The sequence below is a fragment of the Coregonus clupeaformis genome, chromosome 5 (assembly GCF_020615455.1).
Source record: "Coregonus clupeaformis isolate EN_2021a chromosome 5, ASM2061545v1, whole genome shotgun sequence".
Lineage (NCBI taxonomy): Eukaryota > Metazoa > Chordata > Actinopteri > Salmoniformes > Salmonidae > Coregonus > Coregonus clupeaformis.
Window position 1 is genome coordinate 26148318 of NC_059196.1, and position 20724 is coordinate 26169041.

At 43.9% G+C, this 20724-nt stretch overlaps 1 protein-coding gene across 5 annotated transcripts in view; it reads right to left on the minus strand.

The window, feature by feature from the left end:
- Positions 1-200: 200 nt before the first annotated feature.
- LOC121566650 (BCAS3 microtubule associated cell migration factor-like) overlaps positions 201-20724 on the minus strand; it is a 268998-nt gene continuing 248474 nt past the window's right edge. For all 5 annotated transcript variants that reach the window (XM_045213788.1, XM_045213787.1, XM_045213789.1 and 2 more), the window contains one exon: positions 201-2287. In XM_045213788.1, coding sequence (XP_045069723.1) covers positions 2139-2287 — 149 coding nt within the window. In that variant the 3' untranslated portion in view covers positions 201-2138. The remainder of the gene's footprint in view (positions 2288-20724) is intronic.

The window sequence follows — 20724 nt, forward strand, 5'->3', positions numbered from 1 at the left end:
ACTGGAAGAAAATGTGCACTGGCTTTGGTGTGGTTTATTTTCTTTAAATTAAACGAGAAGTCTCTTTACATTTACAAAAGCACTTGCTGCTAACTTTTGTGCACGTGATTAAAACAATGACTATGCAGCTGTTATATTTACTTAGTATATATGAAATCATTGAGTATCCAGGGGTGATTATAATATAACACATCAAGACATTATTTTCCAAGTCTTTATTATTTAATTAACATGAATGTATAGCAAATAACGACTCAGTATTTTACAAAACCAATATTACAGTCGAAATGTATTAATAAGCATGTGTTCTGCATCAAAAGGAATAAATTAATCATGCCCCTTTTATGTTACATTGTCCAGTGACCAAGCAGCAGTAGCCATCGACTCATTCAACATGCAGAATTACGGGAACATGGCTGTGTTCAATAGGGTGAAACATTCCGAACGTTGCAGATAGAAATGTAATATATAGATCCACAATGACTCCTTTTCCTACAGGACATATCTGTTCTATAAAATGTATTTCTACCTGAAAGTCCTGTAACGTTGCATTTTTCTGAACAGACCCCTGTAGTCAACCAGTCATCCATTCCCCAGACAAAGGACTAGGATTGTATCGTGCTTTAAAATTAACATTTTGATAAACACTGAATACAAAATCAGTGACCAAATATTCAGAACCTGTTTTAAGTCTAAAAGGTGAGTATTTTTTTCTGTTCTCACTAGTGCATCAGATCAGACTTCATATCAAGTCCTATGTGGTCTGGTCAAGTCTAGCAATGACCCATTCACTAAGAAAGCAAGCTGGCAAAGTAATTATTCAGCGTACAAGCGTGTGCTTGTGTTTGAGGTGTGTGTGTGTGTGTGTGTGTGTGTGTGCGTGTGTGTGCGTGTGCATGTATGTGTGTGTGCGTGTGTGTGTGTGCGTGTGTGTGTGTATGCGTGTGTGTGCATGCGTGTGTGTGTGTATGCGTGTGTGTGCATGCAAGAAAGGAATAAGCCTTTTATTTTGTTAAAGCACAGACCTGTTTTTGTTGCAAAAAAAATAAATCATAATCAAAGCAAGATGATATCATCAAAAGACACTCGACTCAACAACCTAAAAGGATACCCACCGAAACCATCAAAGTGACCAAATAAAGAGAAAGAGAAATCCATACATGGAAGTGATTTGGTCTTAATAAGTATATCTAATATACATTACAGCACGCATGCTGAGCTAGGTCGTTATCTTCAGAAGTAAAGCAACTACAGCTACATTAGGTCCATCACCATTTACAAGCTTGTGAAAAAGTAAAAGTGACACGTAGTTGTTCAACTTTTTAAAAACATGTCCAGCTAAATAACAAACTTACATTCTTTCAAATGAGTAGTAAACCAATCAGCAACAAACATTTAGTTTTGAGCCTGTTTCTGTCACTAAAATCCCCAAAACATTAATCTACCAAGAGATGGGTAGGGTTCCAAACGGCACCCTATTCACTTTATAGTGCACTACTTCTGACCACGGCCGTTTGGGACTCAGCCATGATCATCAGAGCACTTTTTATACACACACACAGGAGGGACTGAGTAACACACACTGTTCACTCAATACACCCGGTCTCTGCCTTCTCTCTCACTCCTCATACACACAGGCAAACAAAACACACACTCGGAGCAGCACACACACACCCAAAATGAAACACACGCCATGTGACACATTATCCCCCACACACACAGAAACAGAAACACATCGGTAGGTGGGAGTAACACTGGACAGTTCCTGGATTTAGAGAGAGATTGGAGAGGACAGGAGGAGAGGACCACTGCTCACAATAACATCCTAATGAACATCAACATGGCGAGAGACCAGAAGATATCAGGACTGTCTGGCTGTGCTGTATGAAGCAGTAGGATGGACGGTAGGTAGCAGACTTGGGATCAAATACTTTTTGAAATAATTTCAAATTCTTTATCTGGGCTTTATTCAGCTTGTCTGGCGCAATGGAACCAATAGAATAGTTGCAAAAATGTAATCCCCTCCCATCAGGGACTCCAGGCAGACTAAAGCAAACGTTCAAAGCATTTGAAAGACTTAAAATAGTATTTGACCCCAGGTCTTGTAGGGCGGTAGGCAGGTTGTCTCCTGGTCTCCTCTAGGGGAATCCGGAGGGGAAGAGGCTGAGGGGCTGGCTCTCGTTGGTGGGCAGTGGAGAGCGGTAGCCCTCAAAGTTACGGGGGATGGAGCCGCTGGTGGAGCCAGAGCTGTTGCTGAGAGTCTCAATGCTGCCCTCCCTCTGGAGCTCTGTGGAGGAGAGACAGAGACACACACACACAAAGAGCAACGAGTACATAATGCATTTATAAAAATAGCATGAAAATTCACATCTTCTATGAGCTGTACATTGAAAGTGTTTTAACGATGTAAGTAGATTATGTAGCGTTGAGTGGGATGTTGTCTTGTTTCTGTCTGTGTACCAAACCAATACAAATGTACATTCACATATAAAGCCGCCAGATGTTGTCTTTATCAGAGGCCAAGGTGGAGCTACAAGCATTTTGCTTCTCCCTATCCAACACTATCAGATTTACAACAGATGAAGAGCCTATAGGGGACAAGGGGTAGGGGCTAGGGGTTGCTTGTGGACAGGGCCCAAAACTGCTCCCTCCACTAGACCAGACTCCCTCCACTACCACATGTCTCTAGGTTGGTTTGTCTGCTCTGTCAAAAACACTGTCTCTCAACCTGATTCATCAATCATCCCAGCAGTTCCAGTAATAGTATGGTACGCCAGCTAGCAGCCTGCTCCGTCAGCACCCTGGGTAGACACAGGATGTTTCTCTGACACTGCCTGACAGGCTGATCCAACATTATTCACAGGAAACAGTTACATGTTTCTATTATTGGACAGTCAGTCCATGGCCATACGGAACCAGTTAAAGATATTACATGCTGTAAAACATATCCGTCAAGATGGGTGCAGACTGGCATGGTGGCAGGAAGGAATAAAGGCAGTGATATATGCAGTGAATTTTGACACAGATCAGGCATATAGTATATACAGTGAGGGAAAAAAGTATTTGATCCCCTGCTGATTTTGTACGTTTGCCCACTGACAAATAAATGACCAGTCTATAATTTTAATGGTAGGTTTATTTGAACAGTGAGAGACAGAATAACAACAAAAAAATCCAGAAAAACACATGTAAAAAATGTTATAAATTGATTTGCATTTTAATTAGGGAAATAAGTATTTGACCCCCTCTCAATTAGAAAGATTTCTGGCTCCCAGGTGTCTTTTATACAGGTAACGAGCTGAGATTAGGAGCACACTCTGAAAGGGAGTGCTCCTAATATCAGCTTGTTACCTGTATAAAAGACACCTGTCCACAGAAGCAATCAATCAATCAGATTCCAAACTCTCCACCATGGCCAAGACCAAAGAGCTCTCCAAGAATGTCAGGGACAAGATTGTAGACCTACACAAGGCTGGAATGGGCTACAAGACCATTGCCAAGCAGCTTGGTGAGAAGGTGACAACAATTGGTGCGATTATTCGCAAATGGAAGAAACACAAAAGTACTGTCAATCTCCCTCGGCCTGGGGCTCCATGCAAGATCTCACCTCGTGGAGTTGCAATGATCATGAGAACGGTGAGGAATCAGCCCAGAACTACACGGGAGGATCTTGTCAATGATCTCAAGGCAGCTGGGACCATAGTCACCAAGAAAACAATTGGTAACACACTACGCCGTGAAGGACTGAAATCCTGCAGTGCCCGCAAGGTCCCCCTGCTCAATAAAGCACATATACATGCCTGTCTGAAGTTTGCCAATGAACATCTGAATGATTCAGAGGAGAACTGGGTGAAAGTGTTGTGGTCAGATGAGACCAAAATGGAGCTCATTGGCATCAACTCAACTCGCCGTGTTTGGAGGAGGAGGAATGTTGCCTATGACCCCAAGAACACCATCCCCACCTTCAAACATGGAGTTGGAAACATTATGCTTTGGGGGTGTTTTTCTGCTAAGGGGACAGGACAACTTCACCGCATCAAACGGATGATGGACAGGGCCATGTACCGTCAAATCTTGGGTGAGAACCTCCTTCCCTCAGCCAGGGCATTGCAAATGGGTCATGGATGGGTATTCCAGCATGACAATGACCCAAAACACACAGCCAAGGCAACAAAGGAGTGGCTCAAGAAGAAGCACATTAAGGTCCTGGAGTGGCCTAGCCAGTCTACAGACCTTAATCCCATAGAAAATCTGTGGAGGGAGCTGAAGGTTCGAGTTGCCAAACGTCAGCCTCGAAACCTTAATGACTTGGAGAAGATCTGCAAAGAGGAGTGGGACAAAATCCCTCCTGAGATGTGTGCAAACCTGGTGGCCAACTACAAGAGTAGTTTACACTAACACATTCATAAACTGACAGCTGCACAAGCTTATATGCAAACATATCTGTGCCCTCGCTCTCTTCCTCCCTCTATTTCTCGCACGCACATACACACACACGCACACACACACACACACACACGCACACGCACACAGAGGGTGAGACAGCTCTGCTCTCCCACAGGATGAATGGAAAGTAGTGACTCGTGACACAGGCCGCTGACCCCATATCAAAGCTGTGTCAGTGGGGCCAATACTGGACGTGGACACATTCCCCCTGATGATTTGCGCTTGAGGGAGGGTGTATGGGTGGGGTCAGTAAGGTGTGCGTGTAGGCTAGGGGTGTGGGTGTATGTATGTGTGAGTTAGTTTGAGGAGTTTGCCCACATACCCCTGTGACAGGTGCTCATAACTCCTATTCTAGACGCTCAGCATGGAGTGAATGAAGAACGCCAAGGGAAGACTAGGCCAGGACCGGCCTGAGAAACAGCAGAGGTCAGACACGAACACGCATACACACAGACACACACATAGACACACTCATTCTACCGTATAAGTGAATGCTTAACTCAAATACATGCTCTCACTTATACATCCAGTCAATTCAGACATCAGTGATCACATCCCATTCAATGTAAAGCACTTGAAGCACCTGTAAAAGCCTTTTCTAAATCCAATCCATGACAGGTGGTGTGGACTGAAGGGAGAGGGTTACACTGGAGCCATGAGAATGTCCCACGGGAAACAGTAGCTGTTGGCTTCAGATCCGACTAGCTACACAAAGCTGCCCTACCTTCCTACCTTCCACAGAATACACACGCAACACACTACTCTATCCCACCTCCCTCTCCCACCCTCCCTTTTTTAATTTGCTTGAATACAAGCAGCAGAAACACAGTCACAGCTGAACAGTAATTCTAGTGGCTGACCATGACTTCTGTTCCACATTGAGTTTTACTCTCACGCACTCACTCACATGAGCCTGCAAGCACGCACACACACACACAAACACATGCACTCACAGGCGCAGACAGTGTGGATTAATCAGTAATGATTTGATATCTAATGATATTAGTTTGTCAGCTGTAATGATGTAGAGGTGCTGGGGTCTCTCTGACAGAGCACAGACTATACAACTCACCTCTCGCTCGCTTCCTCTCCTGCTCCTCTTCTGGGCTCTCTTCTATCCCATTTCCTAACCCCTAGCCCCTCTCTCCTAACCCCTAGCCCCTCTCCTAACCCCTAGCCCCTCTTCTAACCCCTAGCCCCTCGCTCCTAACCCCTCTCTTCTAACCCCTAGCCCCTCGCTCCTAACCCCTAGCCCCTCGCTCCTAACCCCTAGCCCCTCGCTCCTAACCCCTAGCCCCTCGCTCCTAACCCCTCTCTCCTAACCCCCTAGCCCCTCTCTCCTAACCCCTAGCCCCTCTCTCCTAACCCCTAGCCCCTCTCTCCTAACCCTCTCTCTCCTAACCCCTAGCCCCTCTCTCCTAACCCCTAGCCCCTCGCTCCTAACCCCTCTCTCCTAACCCCTCTCTCCTAACCCCTAGCCCCTCTCTCCTAACCCCTAGCCCCTCTCTCCTAACCCCTAGCCCCTCTCTTCTAACCCATAGCCCATCTCTCCTAACCCCTAGCCCATCTCTCCTAACCCCTAGCCCCTCTCTCCTAACCCCTAGCCCCTCTCTTCTAACCCATAGCCCATCTCTCCTAACCCCTAGCCCATCTCTCCTAACCCATAGCCCATCTCTCCTAACCCCTAGCTTCTAACCCCTAGCCCCTCTCTCCTAACCCCTAGCCCCTCTCTCCTAACCCCTAGTCCCTCTCTCCTAACCCCTAGTCCCTCTCTCCTAACCCCTAGCCCCTCTCTCCTAACCCCTAGCCCCTCTCTCCTAACCCCTAGCCCCTCTCTCCTAACCCCTAGCCCCTCTCTCCTAACGCCTAGCGCCTAACGCCTAGCAAGAAACGTCTGACCTCTGTGATTGCCAACAAGGGTTTTGCCACCAAGTACTAAGTCAAGTTTTGCAGAGGGGTCAAATACTTATTTCCCTCATTAAAATGCAAATCAATTTATAACATTTTTGACATGCGTTTTTCTGGATTTGTTTGTTGTTATTCTGTCTCTCACTGTTCAAATAAACCTACCATTAAAATTATAGACTGATCATTTCTTTGTCAGTGGGCAAACGTACAAAATCAGCAGGGGATCAAATACTTTTTTTCCCTCACTGTATGTGTGTATGTATATATGTATATATATATGTATGTATATAAAAACATGGGGGATTGGAAGTGATGCAGACAATTACATTGATGGAAGTTACAATCTATCTGCAATATTAAGCTGATCTACCCCAAAAAAACTAAAAACTAAACAAAAACAAAAAAACTTAGGGCCAAACCCTGGACAAACAGCAAGCTGAATACAGGGATGAACTGGAACCAGAAATCGGCCATTTTCTCCCGTATTTTTTATCAAGCCAAATAACAATAATTCTGTGCAAAAATCCCAATTTAGACAGGGCGACTGTGCTAAAGGTGGATCAGCCCATCAGGCATTTGCCGAACTGTCCTATGGCCAGTCCATTTCTGTCTGAATATGATGAAGCCATGAAGTGAGACATAGACAAAATGAGCTATATTTGGCCTCATGGCTCAATCCAGTGAGGAAGGAGTTTAACTTTGTGGCAAAATGCGATAACAGTTCCACAGGGCTCAGTAAATACCTCATTACCAAGTGGACTGACTGTGGAAATAATGTCCAGAAATGGTCCAGCAGCCTGTCAATGGCCTAATCCTCTTAAACACTCCTCTCCTCACTTCAGCCTGCCGTGAGCTCACACACACACACAAATACATGTAAAAAAACTGAGACATACATGCACTCACACACTGAATCAACATACAAACATGCAAGCCTCCTCACTGAGAGCATGTTTGTGCTGTGCTGTGTGTGTTTGCAGTTTGTGTGTCTGTGTGTGTGTTTATGTGTGTGTGTGTTTGTGTGTGTAGGATGTGGTGTGGGGGCCATATTAAGTTGAGAGGGATCAAAGGGAAAACAAAGCAGCTCTTAATCAGTAGGTCTGAGCCAAGGAGGAGAGAGGAGGAGAAGGATGAGGAAGAGGACAGGAGAGGAGGACAGGAGAGGAGAGGAGAAGAGGAGATGACAGGAGAGGAGAGAGGAGGAGAGGAGGAGAGGACAGGAGAAGAGGACAGGAGAGGAGAAGAGGACAGGAGAGGAGAGAGGAGATGCCACTTTTTCATCTCTCTCTCTCTCTCTCTCTTTACTTTCCTTCCTCTCTTCTTCCTCTATCTCTCTGAGTGAGGCAGTAACCCACAGCGATACTATACTTATCCCGACTGATTGTTTTTGTGTTTTAACTTTAATCTCACCGTTGGCCCCAGCTGGCTCTGGTTAGCGCCATCAAGTCAGATTTCCCCCCAGACAGACAGACAGACAGACACACACACACGGGTCGGCAGATAAACGGTGGACTGCTTCATCTCCAATCAGACGTCATTACACCAGGCCTGCTGCATGGAAATACAATAACTCCTCTCTATCTATCTCTCCCTGGTAAATAGCTTGTACTGGTTTTAAAGCCCTGCTATAGATCAGGGTGCTGTCAAACCCTATACACTACACACTGATTGTCCCTCTTCATTACCCCCACGCTGGGTTGGTGTGAGAGAGAGTGTGTGTGTGTGTGTGTGTGCTGAGTGTGCTGCAGTCTATGTTTATATTTAAACCACATTGGATTTAGAGGAGACATCCTCATTAGCTGCTCACACAGATGATCCGGCTAGCTGTTGAAAGTCCACCACACCATCCTCTCTAAATACATACACAAACACTCACAAACATAGACTACCTCCCAAATGGCACCCTATCCACCCATAGGGCTCATCTGGTCAAAATGAGTGCACTATATAGGGAATGGGGTGCCATTTGGGACAGAACCAAACACATAAACATACCTCTGGACCTTGATCTCTGAACTAAATCCCAAAACAGGATATTATTACCACAACTTAACCCCAAAACAACCTAAGTGCCCCTGCGTAATCTACCTAAGTAATCCACCAAAGGGAAAGCGACGGACGGTCATACACCAGTAAACACTTCACTAAGAAAACAACTGCATATGTAGGGCAACTGGTGGTGTGTGTTTGGTGCTATTCGGCTGTGAAAGGAACTTCCACTGCAGTCAGGCCACATCACGTCAGGCCACTCCACTCACTTATAAGACCGCTACCTTTCTACTAGAGCTGAGGTGCTGCTGCAGTGCTGAGTGTGTGAGTGGATGGGTGCCAGCATGTGTTGACGTACACATATGAAGCATACACAAGTCTGACTTGATAGAAGACAAAGACATGTATGAGATACATCCAACATACTCCTATGGAATATTCCATGGCACGTCTGATACACAACACCACTGGTCTGTACCCCCTTCATAGTCCCCTGCTGTCCCTTCACTTCAGGGGACACGACTACAGGCCACAGCCACACATGCTCTCTGGCCTGGGACACATTGCCACCCCTCACCTCTTCTTTCCCTTTCCACTCCTCCCAGAGTGGGCAAACAGCAGCAGGCTAAAGACTAGGAGGACACAACAAGGCTGTCTGCTGGCCATATAAACTATTATACTGCCCTACCAAGCAAAAAGGCAGTAACTGCTAATTTGGTTGAAAATGAGTTAGTCATTTTTGCTACAGTAAATACATGCTTAATCATGTGGACAAGTATCCTGCCTCTATTGTATTGTGTTTTGGAGAAAATGGGGGTCATGTTAGCAGTAACTGCATAAGGTTACTGTGAAACCAAGGTAAATAAAATCCATTTTTCTCAGTTCTCCGCTATGAGAAGTTACTGCCTTTTTGCTTGGTAGGGCAGAATATAGAGTAAAGTAGCTACAACCATTCAGAGCCTGCTCCCCAAATGGCACCCTATTCCCCATAGGGCACTGGTCAAAAGTAGTGCACTATGTAGGGAATAGGGTGCCATTTGGGAAGCAGACAGAAGCTGGAGACGGGCCCATCTCCAAATGGTTAAGCAGGCTCTTACCGTAGCAGGTATAACTGGTGAAACAAGCTGCTTAAGCCTTAGGGCACTACCTCTCTAACTACTGACCAGGGTTCATACCACTTAACATTACAGTCCATTTATACTAATCAACTCATTATTTAATTAGCTGACCGACTCCGTATTCCATTATCTAGTCTAGGTCTCAAATGGTACCCTATTGCCTTTATCGTGCACTACTTTTGACTAGAGCACCATGGGCCCTGGTCAAAAGTAGTGCACTATATAGGGAATAGGGTGCCATTTGGGACGCAAACTGGGTCTAAATGCCCGGGAGGAGGGAGAAACAGCATCTTGTACCATTGTCTCCGAATTAGCTTATAGGTAATAATACGGCAGCGATTTAAACAGATGTGGAACATGGTAAATGGAAGGTTTACCCTAATATCACTAGCTATACCCTGAACGAGTCCATTTAGAGAAGAGGGGGAAAACAACAAGCCTGTGTATGAAAATGACACTGAAGCGAATGGGGCTCCATCATAGCTGGTTGTCTGAATGTAGCCATTTAGAGTGATTATGGTTTAGCTTTGATCTTAGACAGTCAAGCAGGGCCATGACATTAGATATGATGACATATTATTATTAGTGGGTTGCTGTATCCATGGGACACGTTTAAGAACAGCGCTATGTTGGTCTAATACAGGGGTGTCGAACTCATTTTGCCCCGGGGGCCGCATTTGGTCTTCAACGAGGTCCGGAGGGTCACACTGAAAATTGGTTTTATTTCTTTGCAGTCAAAATTTGTAAAACAATAGTCCTCTATCCATCGTTTTTGGAATTTGCGATGCTCCCCGACTGTCTAGTGATTATTAGTGAGCTGGACAGTCAAGAAACTGTGCACAGTGATTATTAGCGAGCTGGACAGTCAATAAACTGTATTAATATAGGTATATTACAATTTTTACAGTTTCTATTTGGTTTTAAAGTATATTGAGTCCGGTTCCCTCCCCCAAATTAAAACAATTAAAAATAAAAAGATTTGTTTTACTCAAACCACCCATATGTTTGACACCCCTGGTCTAATAGTTGCTCCTCCTCTGAGAAAGATGGAAGGGAGCAGAGGTGAGAAAAGAAGACGAGAGGAGCGGAGCATAGTGCAGGAGAAAGGGGAGGTGATCCATAACTTTTCCTATATGCATCCATTGTTTTCTACCCATCCCTTTCCCTCTTCCACCAATCCCTGATTTTTTCGAACCACCCCTTTTCTTTGCTTCTCTCCATGCCTTATCTCTTTGGTAGAGCATGGCGCTTGCAATGCCAGGATAGTGTGGTCGATTCCCGCGACCAACCATACATACAGTGCGCATTCAGAAAGTATTCACACCTCTTGACTTTTTCCACATTTTGTTGTGTTACAGACTGAATTTAAAAGGGATTAAATTAAGATTTTTTTTGTCACTGGCCTACCCACAATACCCCATACTGTCAAAGTGGAATTCTGTTTTTCAAAATGTTTACAAATTAATAAAAAATGAAAAGCTGAAATGTCTTGAGTCAAAAAGTATTCAACCCATTTGTTATGGCAAGCCTAAATAAGTTCAGGAGTTAAAAGTTGCTTAACAAGTCACATAATAAGTTGCAATAATAGTGTTTAACATGACTTTTGAATGACAATTGATCTGTAAGGTCCCTCAGTCGAGCAGTGAATTTCAAACAAAGATTCAATCACAAAGACCAGAGAGATCTTTTCCAATGCCTCGCAAAGAAGGGCACCTATTGGTAGATGGGTTAAAAAATAAAAAATAAAATAAAGCAGACATTGAATATCCATTTGAGCAGGGTGAAGTTATTAATTACACTTTGGATGGTGCATTAATACACCCAGTCACTATAAAGATACAGGCATCCTTCCTAACTCAGTTGCCGGAGAGGAAGGAAACTGCTCAGGGATTTCACCATGAGGCCAATGGTGATTTTAAAACAGTTACAGAGTTTAATGGCTGATAAGAGAAAACTGAGGATAGATAAACAACATTGTAGTGACTCCACAATACTAAACTAATTGACAGACTGAAAAGAAGGAAGCCTGTACAGGATACAAATATTCCAAAACATGCATCCTGTTTGCAACAAGGCACTAAAGTAATACTGCAAAGAAGGTGGCAAAGCAATTCACTTTTTGTCCTGAATACAATGTGTTATATTTAGGGCAAATCCAATATAACACATTACTGAGTACCACTCGCCATATTTTCAAGCATAGTGGTGGCTGCATGTTATGGGTATGCTTGTAATCATTAAGGACTGGGGAGTTTTTCAGGATAAAAAAGAAATGGATTGGAGATAAGTACAGGCAAAATCCTAGAGGAAAACCTGGTCCAGTTTGCTTTCCACCAGACACTGGGAGAATAATTCACTTTACAGCAGGACAATAACCTAAAACACAAGGCCAAATCTGCACTGGAGTTGCTTACCAAGAAGACTGTGAATGTTCCTGAGTGGCCCAGTTACAGTTTTGACTTAAATCTACTTGAAAATCTGAAAATGGTAGTCTAGTAATGATCAACAACCAATTTGACAGCGCTAGAGAAAATAATAATGGGCAAATGTTGCACAATCCAGGTGTGCAAAGCTCTTAGAGACTTACCCAGAAAGAATCACAGCTGTAATCGCTGCCAAAGGTGATTCTACAAAGTATTGACTCAGGGGTGTGAGATATCTATATTTCATTTTAAATAAATTTGCAAACATTTCTACATTTCTTGTGTGTAGATGGGTGAGAACAAATATCTATTTAATCCATGTTGTATTCAGGCTGTAATACAACAAAACGAGGAATAAGGGGTATGATACTTTCTGAAGCCACTGTAAAATGTATGTATGCATAATTAAGTTGCTTTGGATAATAGCGTCTGCTAAATGGCATATTATTATTATTATTCTACCTCTCCCCCTCTTCTCACCACTCCTTACTTTCTCCTCTTTTGTCTCTTACATCCCATTTTCTTGCTCCTCTCCTCTCCTTTCCTAGAAAGCCTATGTGTGCTTGCTGGGTACAGATCTGATATGTGAAGACAGCCCTGACTGGGACAGCTTTTACACCACTGGAACACTGTTTCAGCAGACACACCCTTACACGCAGATAAAGTGCCTTCGGAAAGTTTTCAGACCCCTTTACTTTTTCCACATTTTGTTACGTTACAGCCTTATTCTAAAATGGACTAAATTGTTTTTTTCCCCCACTCATCAATCTACACACAATACCCCATAATGACAAAGCAAAAACAGGTTTATAGAAATAATACAGAAATATCACATTTACATAAGTATTCAGACCCTTTACTCAGTACTTTGTTGAAGCACCTTTGGCAGCGATTACAGCCTCAAGTCTTCTTGGGTATGACGCTACAAGCTTGGCACACTTTTATTTGGGGAGTTTCTCCCATTCTTCTCTGCAGATCCTCTCAAGCTCTGTCAGGTTGGATGGGGAGCGTCCCTGCACAGCTATTTTCAGGTCTCTCCAGGGTTGTTAGATCGGGTTCAAGTCCGGGCTCTGGCTGGGCCACTCAAGGACATCAGAGACTTGTCCCGAAGCCACTCCTGCGTTGTCTTGGCTGTGTGCTTAGGGTCATTATCCTGTTGGAAGGTGAACCTTCGCCCCAGTCTGAGCTCCTGAGCGCTCTGGAGCAGGTTTTCATCAAGGATCTCTCTGTACTTTGCTCCATTCATCATTTTTTGGTATCCTTCCCCAGATCTGTGCCTCGACAAAATCCTGTCTCTGAGCTCTACGGACATTTCCTTCGACCTCATGGCTTGGTTTTTGCTCTGACATGCACTGTCACTGTGTGACCTTATATAGACAGGTGTGTGCCTTTCCAAATCACGTCCAATCAATTGAATTTACCACAGGTGGACTCCAATGAAGTTGTATAAACATCTCAAGGATGATCAATGGAAACAGGATGCACCTGATCTCAATTTTGAGTCTCATAGCAAAGGGTCTGAATACTTATGTAAAGAAGGTATTTCTGTTTTTAATTTTTAATACATTTGCAAACATTTCTAAAACCCTGTTTTCGCTTTTTAATTAGGGGGTATTTTTGTAGATTGCTGAGGATTATTATTTTTTAAATACATTTTAGAATAAGGCTGTAACGTAACAAAATGTGGAAAAAGTCATGGGGTCTGAATACTTTCCGAAGGCACTGTATGTGTGTGTTTGAGAATGTGAGTCATGTTTATGAGTGCCTCTATGTGCATATATATATATATATATATATATATACAGTACCAGTCAAAAGTTTGTACACATCTACTCATTCAAGGGTTTTTCTTATTTTTTAAACTATTTTCTACATTGTAGAATAATAGTAAAGAAATCAAAACTATGAAATAATACATATGGAATCATGTAGTAACCTAAAAAGTGTTACACAAATCAAAATATATTTTATATTTCAGATTCTTCAAAGTTGCCACCCTTTGCCTTGATGACAGCTTTGCACACTCTTGGCATTCTCTCAACCAGCTTCATGAGGTAGTCACTTGGAATGCATTTCAATTAACAGGTGCGCCTTGTTAAAAGTTAATTTGTGGAATTTCTTTCCTTTGAGCCAATCAGTAGAGTTGTGAGAAGGTAGGGGTGATATACAGAAGATAGCCCTATTTGGTAAAATACCAAGTCCATATTATGGCAAGAACAGCTCAAATAAGCAAAGAGAAACGACAGTCCATCATTACTTTAAGACATCAAGGTCAGTCAATTCGGAACATTTCAATATATAGTGGGGAGAACAAGTATTTGATACACTGCCGATTTTGCAGGTTTTCCTACTTACAGTGGGGAAAAAAAGTATTTAGTCAGCCACCAATTGTGCAAGTTCTCCCACTTAAAAAGATGAGAGAGGCCTGTAATTTTCATCATAGGTACACGTCAACTATGACAGACAAATTGAGAAAAAAAAAATCAGAAAATCACATTGTAGGATTTTTAATGAATTTATTTGCAAATTATGGTGGAAAATAAGTATTTGGTCACCTACAAACAAGCAAGATTTCTGGCTCTCACAGACCTGTTACTTCTTCTTTAAGAGGCTCCTCTGTCCTCCACTCGTTACCTGTATTAATGGCACCTGTTTGAACTTGTTATCAGTATAAAAGACACCCGTCCACAACCTCAAACAGTCACACTCCAAACTCCACTATAGCCAAGACCAAAGAGCTGTCAAAGGACACCAGAAACAAAATTGTAGACCTGCACCAGGCTGGGAAGACTGAATCTGCAATAGGTAAGCAGCTTGGTTTGAAGAAATCAACTGTGGGAGCAATTATTAGGAAATGGAAGACATACAAGACCACTGATAATCTCCCTCGATCTGGGGCTCCACGCAAGATCTCACCCCGTGGGGTCAAAATGATCACAAGAACGGTGAGCAAAAATCCCAGAACCACACGGGGGGACCTAGTGAATGACCTGCAGAGAGCTGGGACCAAAGTAACAAAGCCTACCATCAGTAACACACTACGCCGCCAGGGACTCAAATCCTGCAGTGCCAGACGTGTCCCCCTGCTTAAGCCAGTACATGTCCAGGCCCGTCTGAAGTTTGCTAGAGTGCATTTGGATGATCCAGAAGAGGATTGGGAGAATGTCATATGGTCAGATGAAACCAAAATATAACTTTTTGGTAAAAACTCAACTCATCGTGTTTGGAGGACAAAGAATGCTGAGTTGCATCCAAAGAACACCATACCTACTGTGAAGCATGGGGGTGGAAACATCATGCTTTGGGGCTGTTTTTCTGCAAAGGGACCAGGACGACTGATCCGTGTAAAGGAAAGAATGAATGGGGCCATGTATCGTGAGATTTTGAGTGAAAACCTCCTTCCATCAGCAAGGGCATTGAAGATGAAACGTGGCTGGGTCTTTCAGCATGACAATGATCCCAAACACACCGCCCGGGCAACGAAGGAGTGGCTTCGTAAGAAGCATTTCAAGGTCCTGGAGTGGCCTAGCCAGTCTCCAGATCTCAACCCCATAGAAAGTTTTTGGAGGGAGTTGAAAGTCCGTGTTGCCCAGCGACAGCCCCAAAACATCACTGCTCTAGAGGAGATCTGCATGGAGGAATGGGCCAAAATACCAGCAACAGTGTGTGAAAACCTTGTGAAGACTTACAGAAAACGTTTGACCTGTGTCATTGCCAACAAAGGGTATATAACAAAGTATTGAGAAACTTTTGTTATTGACCAAATACTTATTTTCCACCATAATTTGCAAATAAATTCATAAAAATCCTACAATGTGATTTTCTGGATTTTTGTTCTCATTTTGTCTGTCATAGTTGACGTGTACCTATGATGAAAATTACAGGCCTCTCTCATCTTTTTAATGGGAGAACTTGCACAATTGGTGGCTGACTAAATACTTTTTTCCCCCACTGTACAAAGCATGTAGAGGTCTGTCATTTTTATCATAGGTACACTTCAACTGTGAGAGACGGAATCTAAAACAAAAATCCAGAAAATCACATTGTATGATTTTAAGTAATTAATTTGCATTTTATTGCATGACATAAGTATTTGATACATGAGAAAAGCAGAAATTAATATTTGGTACAGAAAACCTTTGTTTGCAATTACAAAGATCATACGTTTCCTGTAGGTCTTGACCAGGTTTGCACACACTGCAGCAGGGATTTTGGCCCACTCCTCCATACAGACCTTCTCCAGATCCTTCAGGTTTCGGGGCTGTCGCTGGGCAATACGGATTTCAGCTCCCTCCAAAGATTTTCTATTGGGTTCAGGTCTGGAGACTGGCTAGGCCACTCCAGGACCTTGAGATGCTTCTTACGGAGCCACTCCTTAGTTGCCCTGGCTGTGTGTTTCGGGTCGTTATCATGCTGGAAGACCCAGCCACGACCCATCTTCAATGCTCTTACTGAGGGAAGGAGGTTGTTGGCCAAGATCTCGCGATACATGGCCCCATCCATCCTCCCCTCAATACGGTGCAGTTGTCCTGTCCCCTTTGCAGAAAAGCATCCCCAAAGAATGATGTTTCCACCTCCATGCTTCACGGTTGGGATGGTGTTCTTGGGGTTGTACTCATCCTTCTTCTTCCTCCAAACACGACGAGTGGAGTTTAGACCAAAAAGCTCTATTTTTGTCTCATCAGACCACATGACCTTCTCCCATTCCTCCTCTGGATCATCCAGATGGTCATTGGCAAACTTCAGACAGGCCTGGACATGCGCTGGCTTGAGCAGGGGGACCTTGCGTGCGCTGCAGGATTTTAATCCATGACGGCATAGTGTGTTACTAATGGTTTTCTTTGAGACTGTGGTCCCAGCTCTCTTCAGGTCATTGACCAGGTCCTGCCGTGTAGTTCTGGGCTGATCCCTCACCTTCCTCATGATCATTGATGCCCCACGAGGTGAGATCTTGCATGGAGCCCCAGACCGAGGGTGATTGACCGTCATCTTGAACTTCTTCCATTTTCTAATAATTGCGCCAACCGTTGTTGCCTTCTCACCAAGCTGCTTGCCTATTGTCCTGTAGCCCATCCCAGCCTTGTGCAGGTCTACAATTGTATCCCTGATGTCCTTACACAGCTCTCTGGTCTTGGCCATTGTGGAGAGGTTGGAGTCTGTTTGATTGAGTGTGTGGACAGGTGTCTTTTATACAGGTAACGAGTTCAAACAGGTGCAGTTAATACAGGTAACGAGTGGAGAACAGGAGGGCTTCTTAAAGAAAAACTAACAGGTCTGTGAGAGCCGGAATTCTTACTGGTTGGTAGGTGATCAAATACTTATGGCATGCAATAAAATGCAAATTAATTACTTAAAAATCATACAATGTGATTTTCTGGATTTTAGTTTTAGATTCCGTCTCTCACAGTTGAAGTGTACCTATGATAAAAATTACAGACCTCTACATGCTTTGTAAGTAGGAAAACCTGCAAAATCGGCAGTGTATCAAATACTTGTTCTCCCCACTGTATATATATATTAGTGCATTTATTATTCATCTACTCGTGCTAGGAGAAAGGCTGTATGGTTCCAGATTGATGCGAGAGTCATAGGTTTAAATAGTGGAGTCAAAGTAAAAGGATACAAGTAGTAATCATACAACAGACTAAAAGTGGAGCACAACTCAGAGACACCTCGGATACAGAGTCCTTTTCCTAAATTCCACTCCTCTAAAATGCCTCCCGGTTTTAAAGTGTTTCACCGCTGTCTTGTTTAGACAATCCAAAACAGACCTGGAACATCACACACACATTTGTAAGATGTGCTTCCCACTCTCCACGTCTCACTCGCTCTCTCTCTACCTCTCCATCGCCCTATTTCTCATTCCCTCTCTTCATCTCTCGCCCTCTTTCTTCCTGAACTCTCACGGCGTCTCTCCCCTGAGCAAGTTGTTAAGTGCAGTCTAAAAAAAAATCCACAAAAAGCCCATTTGCAGAAGGCTAAGACACTCTGCCCTCACACACACACACAGTTTGTTTTATTATCCTTGTAGGGACCAAACAATTGATTCCCTTTCAAAATCCTATTTTCCCTAACCCGAAACCTAACCCTTAACCTAACTTCTAACCGTAATTGTAACCCTAACCCCTAACCCTAAAATAGCCTTTTTCCTTGTGTGGACCTGCAAATGTTCCTTGTTTTTCTATCCTTGTGAGTGTTTCTGGTCCTCACATGATAGTAAAACCAATAAAACACACACACGCACCCCTCTAGGCTAGCAGGGCAGAGTGGCAGAGAGAGGTGAAGCCAGGATAAATGATACAATGACATCCAGGCCCAACGTATCAGTAGAGGAGTGCAAAAGAGAGGGAGGAGAGGAGAGAAAAGGAAGAGGGGGGCAAGCGGTGGCGGCTCTGAATACAGGAATTATTCTTCATCGTCTCACACTGTCGCTGCGGATTACTCTCACGCTCTCGGCTGGCTGCAGAGAGGGAGACAGAGAGGAAGAGAAAAAGAGAAAGAGAGAGAGATGAAGAGAAAGAGAGGAAGAGAGAGAGGGAGCGACCCGCCAGTGAATGGAGGAGACCTGGGGGCAGGAATAATGACATTGCTCTTCTTTCACACTCCCTTCTTTTTCCTCGGCACCATACTCTTCAGCCTCAGCTCATGTCACTTTCCCTTTTCTTTCCCAGGGTTCCCTTCTTTTTTCTCTCTTTTATTTTCGCAGCTCAGCTGAATGTCTTTCAGTGGTTCAGAGTGCACTCAGTGGCTCAGTCTCTAGTGAAGCAGGTTAGAACAGAACCCTGGGTTTCTCTGTCTCTAGTGAAGCAGGTTAGAACAGGACCCTGGGTTTCTCTGTCTCTAGTGAAGCAGGTTAGAACAGGACCCTGGGTTTCTCTGTCTCTAGTGAAGCAGGTTAGAACAGGACCCTGGGTTTCTCTGTCTCTAGTGAAGCAGGTTAGAACAGGACCCTGGGTTTCTCTGTCTCTAGTGAACCAGGTTAGAACAGGACCCTGGGTTTCTCTGTCTCTAGTGAAGCAGGTTATAACAGGACCATGGGGGCAGGTGACAAAATGATCAACTAATATTTTTCAGTAAAATATACAAATGGTGTGTGAGGAGGACGGAGGAGTGTGTGTGCATGCATGTGTGACTGGGTGTGTGTGTGTCCCCGCTGGTTAAGCCAAAAAGTCTGTTCTCAATGGTCTAAAGCTACGTCCCCAAGTGCAAAAGTGAGAAGTGCCTTGTGGTGTACGTGTGTGTGTGTGTGTGTATATAATCCTGCATGTGTGTGTGCGCATATGTATGTAAACTGTAACCAAGAGGGAGTAATGATTGATTGGGAAAGTGGGACCTCCTACCCCACCATGATAATGCGGTGGTCTGCTGTGTGTGTGTGTGTGTGTGTGTGTGTGGTGGTCTGCTGTGGTGTGTTTTGTTGGTCTTGCGATGGATATCTGTGTGTTAAAACACGCCTTGGTAGAAAGGAACCAAGTCAGTCACATAATCGACCTGGTAGTTTCTGTGAATGGCTACAAGAGGCTGTCCAAGTCAAACAGGAGATAGGAGCGTCATTACCAGACCTACAGTACGGAACAACAAAGGTTTTCACAGAGCTAACCAGAGGGTTGGAGTCTAGAGTCTAGCATCCACACGCCTTAACAGGCCCAATTCATCAGATATTATGAAACTGACTTTATGAAATGATTCACATATACTGGACCCAAGAGGGATATTCACGTTCACATGCAATGACTGCTCTTTCTAGATATTCAGGCAGTAAAGAATATTACTGTAAGATCAGATTGAAAAGCAGAACACTAAAGTAAGAGGTGTGTGTGTGTAGCAAGAATCTGTATACATGGAAAGGCCCTCTGCCCTTCTAAGTGGGACCCATAGACCTAACTCCCATAGTCTGTACTTTCATAGGTCCCCTGACAGGTCCCCAAACACACTGAACATACCACTCTCTTTGGCAGGGAGGAAATCCTCACTCCACACCAACAGATTACATCAACTGCTTGCTTTCTTCCAAACCACACACACACGGTACTGTACATATATACAAAAACACAGTGCTACATGTGGTGGCAGAGGCAATGTTTTCTGTACCACAATAACATTGGACGAGAGGTGGCGCTCCTCCAAAACCTACACGCAAGGCGGTGGAATCAACCGGCCAAATCCATGCTCCAACAGTACATGGCAGTAGACCTAATTAAGTAAATCATAAAGCTATGTGGACCGCCATCTGACAATTTAATAAATAATTACAACATAAGTTCCTGCTATACACAGGGCCTGGTGGTGAGTGACATACTTCCTGGGTTTGGAGAGTCACACACACTTTTATGAACACAATGCACATGCACGCTGAGGGTACAAAACATCAGGAACACCTTCCTAATATTGAGATGCACCCCCTTTTGCCCTCAGAACAGCCTCAATTCGTCGGCGCATGGACTCTACACGGTGTTGAAAGCGTTCCACAGGGATGCTGCCCCATGTTGACTCCAATGCTTCCCACAGTTGTGTCAAGTTGGCTGGATGTCCTTTGGGTGGTGAACCATTCTTGATACACACGGGAAACTGTTGAGCGTGAAAAACCCAGCAGCGTTGCAGTTCTTGACACATTCAAAAAACCGGTGTGCCTGGCACCTATTACCATACCCCGTTCAAAGGCACATACATTTTTTGTCTTGCCCATTCACCCTCGGAATCCTTCTTCAACCTGTCTCCTCCCCTTCATCTACACTGATTCAAGTGGATTTAACAAGTGACATTTTTCTCCCCAATTTCGTGATATCTAATTGGTAGTTACAGTCTTGTCCCATCGCTGCAACTCCCGTACGGACTTGGGA